The sequence below is a fragment of the Chlamydomonas reinhardtii genome, chromosome 1 (genome assembly GCF_000002595.2).
Source record: "Chlamydomonas reinhardtii strain CC-503 cw92 mt+ chromosome 1, whole genome shotgun sequence".
Lineage (NCBI taxonomy): Eukaryota > Viridiplantae > Chlorophyta > Chlorophyceae > Chlamydomonadales > Chlamydomonadaceae > Chlamydomonas > Chlamydomonas reinhardtii.
The window spans coordinates 1495721-1504099 of NC_057004.1; the positions used below are offsets into that span (position 1 = coordinate 1495721).

Below are 8379 nucleotides of genomic sequence, written 5' to 3' on the forward strand. Positions count from 1 at the left end.
CACCCACTCACCGTGTCAGCAGATTGCCACGCGCCACTGCCTCGCCCCTCTTGATGGCGGTATCCGCCTGCGCTCCCTCCAGGCCGCTGCCCACCACCGTCAGGCTGGCAAGGCGCGAGGCGGTGGGCGACTTCTTGGTCTTGAAGCGAGTGGCCTCGTACCCGCCCAGCAGCGTGCCTGTGAGTGTGTGTTGGTGACGTCGTACCGTGGCTAAATGTCAGCCTACCCCAATTTAGCCCACTTGCCCGTGCGGCCGCCCCGCACGGATTCAGAGCCTGCCTGATTTAATATTGCACATTTGATTTAAATTAGGATATAAGCATTGGGAGGCCTGTAAGACGTCGATTCCCGACCGGTCCCCAACACCGCCCGCCCAATTATTTGGCCCACTCGCCAGAGCCCACGCCCTAGTCCTCGAAGCCTCCCCAACTGCCCGATTCTCTGCATGTATATTATACTTTAAATGTATTTGATTGCTCAGCAAGCTCAAATGGGCAAACGAGGGCATGCCGCGCCGGGCTCGCCGGCAAAACGTCGCGAGCCCGCCCAGCCGCCCTCCCCGGGCGCCACCAGCGCCGCCCAGCAAGAGTGGGAAATATGCATTATACTCAGTACGTGCAATCTGGGCAGCGGCAACAGACCTGAAGCAGCAGCAGTAGCAAGACCGGCGATTGCCGTCAACATGTTGAGCAGTTTAACTGACGGTGCGCACCGAAAGCGCTCCCAATCTTGATCGGACGGCTCCAACAATTCTCATATGATAGGTAAAAGGTATTGAAGTCAGCAAATCGCCAGTAGGGATGCCCAAAACGCCTCGCGGCCGGGCTTTGGGGTCGCCCCGCAGTTTTCCCGCCAAAACCCGGACCCAAAACCACTCGCCCACCAAGCCCTTTTGACCCCCAACCCCTGCCATATTATTTACATCAATGCTAAAGCACGCGCGGGCGCCTAGGAAGCCCTGTAGAGGTCTGGGCCAAAAGTGGGCAACATAAGGTACAATCCCAGCTACGTCAACGTGTGTATGAAAGGGAAAGAGACCGAGTGCGTCTGTGCATCCATGTGCTCGCGTGTGTGTGTATGCGCGTGTGTGTGTCCTCCCCTGCCGCTCCCTTGTGGGTCTCGGTCCAGCTGGTTTTGGATTCAACCCCCCCCCCCCCCCCCCCCCGCGCCTCCCTCACCCTCCCGCCCCGCCCCACCCCCGCACCCACTCGAGGTGATCTGCGCCAGGGCAGTCTCCGCCACGTCCGCCGCCGGCGCCGCGCCCGGCAGCAGCACCAGACCCACTGCGGCGGTCTTGTTGGCCTTGGCAAGAGTGGCCACACCCGCGCCGAGAGCCTGCGATAGCAATGTCATTTGTAATGTGATATGGTGTTCGTTTGCGTTGGTGCGATGGTGCTGGTGCATGTGTTGCGTGTAGGCTGTGTCATGACACGTGTCCATTGCCCCCATGCTTGCCAGTATAGCACCAGCGTTTTCCCGCGGTGCGCTTGTGACTGTATGCAGCCCCCCGTCTCCCCCTGGCTCCACCAGACTGACCCACTTCCAAGCACAGGCAGGGGCTCACCAAGCAACCCAGCCACACCAGGTCAACATCGCCCCGCACGCCCCGCTCCCCCTCCCACCTTACCCTCCTCACCCCTCCTCTCCTTCTCCCTCTCCCTCCCCCTGCGCTGGAGCTGGCCGCTGGACTTCACGGACATCGGCAACAACTAACAACGCCTGCTATACTACTGTTCCTGGCTACGCCTTCAAATTGTGGATAATCAGGAATGTAACACCCTCCTCCCTCCCCCTCCCTCCTCTCCCTCCTCACCTGGAAGGGCGAGGCGCCCCACTCCGGCGCCACCGCCAGCTTGGCACTCTTGCCCAGACCCACCATCGCCACGTGCTTGGCCTTGGCGCCGCCGTACAGCCGCAGCACACGGCTCTGGGAGCCCTGGGGGGGGGGGAGTTGAGGGGTTGAGGGGGGAGGCTTGGGCGGGAAACACACTCCCACACGCACTTTCTTTTCCTGCTTCTTAAACATGCACACACTGCACCTATGCCTTCTTCATGTCGTATTCGGATTGGTGAGTTCAAACGCCCCCCCCCCTTCCACCCCTTCTCCCCCGGAACCCTGTGAGTGGTACCACTCCGCTCCCCATGAACTACTCCCCCCGCCCCTCTCGCCCTCGCCCCCACCTGCTTGCCGTCAAAGCCGCCCGCCGCCACGATCTCCGCCAGCGCCCCGCCCAGCGCCGCGTCCAGGGCCTTGACCGCCTCGCTCTGGAGCGACGTCACCTCGGCTGCGTGCGAGTGGTGGTCGTGAGGGACACCGACACACACATCGTGGAAACCCAGTCATGCCGAGCTGTGTTGGGTGCCCAGTTGTGATTGGTTCCACGTACTGAAGTTGGGTTCCAGTAACCCGAGCACGCCGTGCCCCCCACATTGCTTGATCCGTGCACCCTGCCCTCCCACTGAACTCCTCGAGTCCTCGACCGTGCCGCGTGCCTCGTGGGCCCCGAGCCCGAGGGCTCTTTGAAAACGCATTGGGGGGCTTGAACACACACCTCCCCTTGCACGGCTTTGGTTCTTGCTGGGCAAATCCCCCCTTCCCCCAACCCCGCCCTCTTCCCGTCTTGCATGGGTGCTCTCCCTCCCCGCTCCCCCTCCCTCTCCACCCTCCCTTCAAGCCCCCTCCCCCCCCTCCCCCGCCTCCCCCTCCCTCCCCCCCTCACCCTCTGTGGCGAAGTCCTCCTCCGTCACGCCCAGCACCAGCAGGTCGCCCTCCCAGCCCGCAGCCACCTCGGCCAGCGAGCCGTTGGCGCCGGCCGCCGCCGCCGCAGACACGGCAGGCAGGGTGTCAGGCTCGAAGGAGAAGGCCGCCTGCGTGTGTGCACATGTTCGGTTGTGCGGTTGCCGGTTGGAGGTTGTTGGTTGCTGGAAGTCGTTGGGTAAGAAGGGGAGGAGAGCACGCCCGGCCTCCGTCCCCGGCCTTGCACCTCAGGCATCTGGCCTTTCCGTCGCCGACCACCACCTCATTCCCGAGCGCTCGCTCGCCAGTGCACCTGCCCGCCCGCCCTCAGCCCCGTCCATACACACATATATACACACACATATATACACACACACACACACACACACACACACACACACACACACACACACACACACACACACACACACACACACACACACACACACACACACACACACCTGCGGCAGGCCCCCGGTGGACAGCGCCGCAGTCACCACACCGCGGTGAGGGCCGCTGGCGGCCGCCACCCCGGGGGTAGAGCTCATGGCGCCGAAGCCTGTGCGTGCGGGTGTGACACGGATACAAGGCACAGATTCGTGGCATGACATATGAGTCTAGTAGGCTCAGAAAGCAGTAGACATGAGTCTAGTAGGTCCAGAAAGGAGTAGACAGAAGACAAAAGCCGGAGACGATGGTCGGTGGCGAGTTGCACCAGTAAGGCTGGGTATGCAGCACCCGCCGTGTGGCATTTTGGACAGGCCACGGGGCAGGACGCAAGCAACGACTGGCGAGGCTGGGGGGCGGCACCGGTGCGCAGTTACTACTCACTGCTAGGCACGGCAGACGCCATCCTGCAAAGGCACCCGATGGGACGGTGCGAGGTGGCAGTACAGGAGTATACTATCAGTAGGAAGGCAAAGGAAAGTGGCTGGCAGAGGGGCATTGTGTGTACTGTGCGGCGGCGGGAGGAGGTCAGCGCGACCGCCGTGGGTGGATGGTCCAGGGCCTGTCGCCGACCAGGGTTCTTCGAACAGTCACCTCAGCCGCCAGACGCTCAGGTTGTTTTGTTGACAAGGGCCATCATAACAAGCAAGTTCTTGCAGTCGCTGTGTGTTCTGCCGCAGACGACGCTCGTGCAGCCCGGCGACCACACATCCCGCCCGCTTTACCTGGCCGACAGAGCCGCAGCACGGGGGCACGCGACGACCGACCTGCATTACAAGCGTGGGAATCACCATAGCCCAGATCTAGGCAAATCGGCCGGAACGGCCGTAATTCGAACGAGCAAGCGTGGAAGTGACGCAAGCGAGCCAAGTTTCGCAAGCGCCGCGCGGTTCGGCGACGTGTGTTGATGTTACCTCGATGAAGAAGCAACAAGCCGAGCGGTCCGGGAAGCGCAGCGAAGCAGCTGGGCCATAATCGACTGTCGTTCAAGAAGCTTTCTCTACTGTCCTGAGGGCACGGTGCTCACGATGCACCAAGGACACAGTATGTAGGCTATACAAAGGGCGGGCGCATAGTAGTGTGCACTACTTGTAGACTTGGCGGGAGTCTGGCCATGACAGCATGGCACGCTGGCACCCACCAAAAGCCATGCTCCGGGCATGCCCACTCTCCCCGTGCCACCGCGGGCCGACGCCATTCAGCCTAATGGCTTGACTGTGGCGCCTTCAGCTTCTACGCATGATAGCCGCAATCCTTCTATGCATCCATGCATAGAAACGGAGTCCGGCATGATTGTTGCATACATGTGCCATTCGAATTCGGCGGCCATACCACCTCTCACCCATTATGTGACCTTATGACATCATCAGCTGCCATGGTTTCTGGGGCTGCACGAGACGAGCGCGTTGCTGCACGGTGCGGTCGGCGTTCCGTTGGGACATGTCGCGCTTGTCCAACATGTCCAACCTGCTGCAACAGCGCCAGACTCCCTCGCATAGCACTGGATGAATGTGCTTGCACTGCAAACCTGGTTCTGCATTCCAGGTAGACTGACCGAGCTCGTGTCTGCTGGCAAACCTTCCGCTACCATCGCAGCTCGAATCGTCGCGGACGTCAAGACCAGCCCCAGACCCGCTAAATCGGACATACTGTACCATATAATACGATAGCGCATCCTGCTAGCCGATTGGCACGTCGCTTGACCTGCTCTTGCAACAACCCTTGCGAACTGTTGCGGTGTCGCTTGTGCTTGAGTCGCCTCGTCTCAAGCCCTGCGGCGTCTTGTATCATATCGCTTGTCGGCTGCACATTGCGGCTTGAATTCATTCCGGCGGAGCTGTAATTCATTGGAGGCTGCGACAGTCAAAGAAACCTAGCCCCCGCACACAGTCGGCGTAGTTTTTACTCAATGAATCCCCTATTCAAAATTTCACACGCCAATTGTCATAGCTGTAGCCTGCGCCTGAGACGGACGAAACCTGAGGGCGAAAGGTTAACCATGCGGACGCGTGTTCGCGCGGCCAGTCCATCATCGGATCCATCCTCTTCGCATAGATCGACCAACGGTGGGGTCCCGTCGGGGCTATCGTCGAGCAGTATGCAGCATCGGGCGCATCACAGCCACGGTCCGCAGCCGCTGGCCGCGGCCGCTCCAGAGCGTGAGGCTCTGCTATCGGAGCAGGAGCAGACTGAGCGTTCACCGCCGGCGTCTTTGCTGTCGCGGCTCAACCGACTGAGGAAGAAGCCGGTCGTGAGCCTGTTCCAGGACTTGAAAAGCGTGAAGGTCATGGGGCTGGACCCCTCACCCGAGTTGGTGGCCATTTCGATGGGTAAGCGAGGTCTCACCAGAAGGGGAGCATGCGGGCATGGGGTTGGGCGAGGGGGGGTGTTGCACAGGGTTGGACTTGTAGAGGTCGTGTCACACGGAGGTTGTGTGTGTGTGCGTGTCTATCCACCCACAAACCCGCATGTACTCCAACTTGCCACCTTCCGCCACCTTCCCTGCCACCTCCCCTGCCACCTCCACCCCCCACCCCCCAGTGTACTTTGTCCAGGGCATCCTGGGTCTGTCGCGGCTGGCGGTGTCGTTCTTCTTCAAGGACGAGCTGCACATAGAGCCAGCCGAGGTGTGTGTGTGTGTGTGAGGATGTGTGAGGGCGTATGCGTTGTGCGGTGTGTTGGGAAAGCACAAGAAGGGCGGTGTGCCTGCATATGTGCATGTGTGTGCAAGTGACAAGTTGTGTGTCTCTGTGTAGGAAGGGCTTGTCACGGGGTGGGTGGGGGTTGCGGAGTGCATAATAGAAAAGGGAGTGAAGAGAACCAAACCCCAACTTAGGCGCTGGACTGAATGCAAGCTGCCTCAGCAGTTCCTCACGCTACCGCCGCCACCTCCTCCCCCAACGCCCGCCTCCTGCCCCGCATCAATCCGTCTTGCATGGACGGCTAGTCTGCTACCCTCCACCCTCTCCCCCACCCCCATCTTTCGCCTCGGCCTGTGCTGCGCTGAAATCGCTTGTTTCAGTGCGGGCTGATCATCACAACCCCCTCCCCCACCCCCAACCCGACCTCTCCCCCACCCCCGACTCCAACCGCTTGTTCTAAATCTGCATGAACGTGACCCCACAAACCGCACAATCCCCCAACCCCACAAACCGGACAACCCCTCCCAACCCCAGGTGGCCATGCTGACGGGTCTGTCCAGCCTGCCCTGGATGGTGAAGCCGCTGTACGGCTTCCTGTCGGACTCGGTGCCGCTGCTGGGCTACCGGCGCCGCAGCTACCTGGTGCTGTGCGGGGCTGCTGGGTGAGGGGGAGAGGGGGAGGGGGGGAGGGGAGGGGAGGGGAGGGGAGGGGAGGGGAGGGGAGGGGAGGGGAGGGGAGGGGAGGGGAGGGGAGGGGCTGGGGAGGGGAGGGGCTGGGAAAGGGACGGCACCGACACGTGCGCTGACACCCGCCCACCCTCATGTTTGCATGCCTGCCTGTCTGCCTGCAGGCACTGTGGCCTGGAGCACTCTGGCGCTGGGTGTGAGCGACGTGCGGGGCGCGGTGGCCTGCATGCTGCTGGCCAGCCTGGGCACGGCGGCGGCGGACGTGGTGGTGGACAGCATCGTGGTGGAGCGGGCGAGAGGGCACCCGCAGGTGAGGGGGGGGTGAGGGGCGGTGAGGGGTGGAGCGGGCGAGAGGGCACCCGCAGGTGAGGGGGGGGTGAGGGGCGGTGAGGGGTGGAGCGGGCGAGAGGGCACCCGCAGGTGAGGGGGAGGGGGTGAGGGGCGGTGAGGGGTGGAGCGGGCGAGAGGGCACCCGCAGGTGAGGGGGAGGGGCGGGTAGATGCAGGTGGTGAAGCGGGCTGGGTTGTAGGAACCAGCCCAAACTCAATCTAACCCAATGCAAAAGAGCGAGGGTGGGGTGGGGAGGGCAGCCCACCCGTCGGCACATGGTCCGGGCGCCGCCAGCTGCACATGTGAGACGCCGTTGCCAGATCCCCACGCAATACACATGCATGCGTACACGCACACGTTGCTGTTGTTCACTAGCACATTGCTGCTCTCGAGCACGACATGACACTGCCAGCTCCTGTTGAACCATGTTTGCCGCCTGCACCCGCACTCACACTCGCGCCCAGGCTGTGGCGGGCTCGCTGCAGTCGCTGTGTTGGGCCTCCGCCGCCGTGGGCGGCATCACCAGCGCCTACTTCAGCGGCTCGTTCGTACAGGTGGGGGCGTTCATGCGCCAGAAACCAAACCGGTTCTGTGTGTGTATGTCTGTATGTGCGTGTGTGTGTGTGTGTGGGTGGGTGGGTGTGGGTGTGGGTGTACACGTGTGCGCGTGCGTGTGTGACTCGGGGGGAGGAGTGACGTGTGTGAATGTGTGTGTGCATGCGTGTGTGTTCGCGTGTGTACCTGTGTGTTGGTGAGTACCTGGGGCTGCAACGCGCAGGGTTCTGTTGATTCTTTCTCTATCCTCACACACACACACACACACACACACACACACACACACACACACACACACACACACACACAACACCCATACACACATGCGCGCCTCCACTTCACCTGCATCCACCACCTGCACCACCGCTCCCGCCCCCCCCTTGCGCCTCAGGACTACGGCTGCCGCTTCGTGTTCGGGCTGACCGCCTTCTTCCCGCTGGTGGTGTGCGCCAGCGCGCTGCTCATAGAGGAGAAGCCCTTTGGGGCGGCGCCGGCAGGTGGGCGGGACGAGGGTGGGTAGTTGGGTGGGTGGTGCAGCGGGTGGTGCGGCGGCAGGACTGGGTTGCTGTCAGAGTTGGGGATGTGTTGGAACCTGAAAAGCTGAAAAGGAGGACTCGCGGTCCAGGGTTGGGATGGGGGGGAACGGAGCTCAGCTGGCGGGAGCCATGATTGTGTGTGTGTGGTGGTGGGTGTGGGTGTGTGTGTGTGTGTGTGCGTGTGTGTGTGCGGGTGGACGTGTGGGTGTGGGTGCCTCGTTACCGACACGACCCCACCCACTGCGATGGCACAGGCTCGGAGGCGTCCGCACTGCCCGGAGGCCCGCTGGCGCCGTCCGCGCTGGCAGCAGCAGCAGCCGGCGGCATCCACCACCCGCACCCGCACGCCGCTGCTGACAGCACCATCCGTCAGCGGCTGTACAGCCAGGGTGTGGCGCTGTGGCGGGCGGTGAGCCGGCGCGAGATCCTGCTGCCCGCCACCTTC

The 8379-nt window shown here is 62.5% G+C and overlaps 2 protein-coding genes across 2 annotated transcripts in view; one reads left to right on the forward strand and one right to left on the reverse strand.

Annotated features, from left to right (window-relative positions):
• CHLRE_01g007700v5 (uncharacterized protein) overlaps nt 1-4233 on the reverse strand; it is an 8713-nt gene extending 4480 nt beyond the window's left edge. Inside the window, exons 1-9 of the mRNA XM_001700223.2 lie at nt 4099-4233; nt 3910-3951; nt 3569-3591; nt 3199-3296; nt 2721-2868; nt 2182-2285; nt 1814-1936; nt 1209-1335; nt 12-177 (exon numbers count right to left, since the gene is read on the reverse strand). Coding sequence (XP_001700275.2) covers nt 12-177; nt 1209-1335; nt 1814-1936; nt 2182-2285; nt 2721-2868; nt 3199-3296; nt 3569-3591; nt 3910-3951; nt 4099-4157 — 890 coding nt within the window. The 5' untranslated portion in view covers nt 4158-4233. The remainder of the gene's footprint in view (nt 1-11; nt 178-1208; nt 1336-1813; nt 1937-2181; nt 2286-2720; nt 2869-3198; nt 3297-3568; nt 3592-3909; nt 3952-4098) is intronic.
• Nucleotides 4234-4767: 534 nt separating this feature from the next.
• Nucleotides 4768-8379, forward strand: part of CHLRE_01g007737v5 (uncharacterized protein) — an 8142-nt gene continuing 4530 nt past the window's right edge. Inside the window, exons 1-7 of the mRNA XM_043058232.1 lie at nt 4768-5514; nt 5726-5811; nt 6361-6488; nt 6678-6834; nt 7308-7397; nt 7790-7895; nt 8189-8343. Of these exons, the coding sequence (XP_042928146.1) occupies nt 5184-5514; nt 5726-5811; nt 6361-6488; nt 6678-6834; nt 7308-7397; nt 7790-7895; nt 8189-8343 (1053 nt within the window). The 5' untranslated portion in view covers nt 4768-5183. The remainder of the gene's footprint in view (nt 5515-5725; nt 5812-6360; nt 6489-6677; nt 6835-7307; nt 7398-7789; nt 7896-8188; nt 8344-8379) is intronic.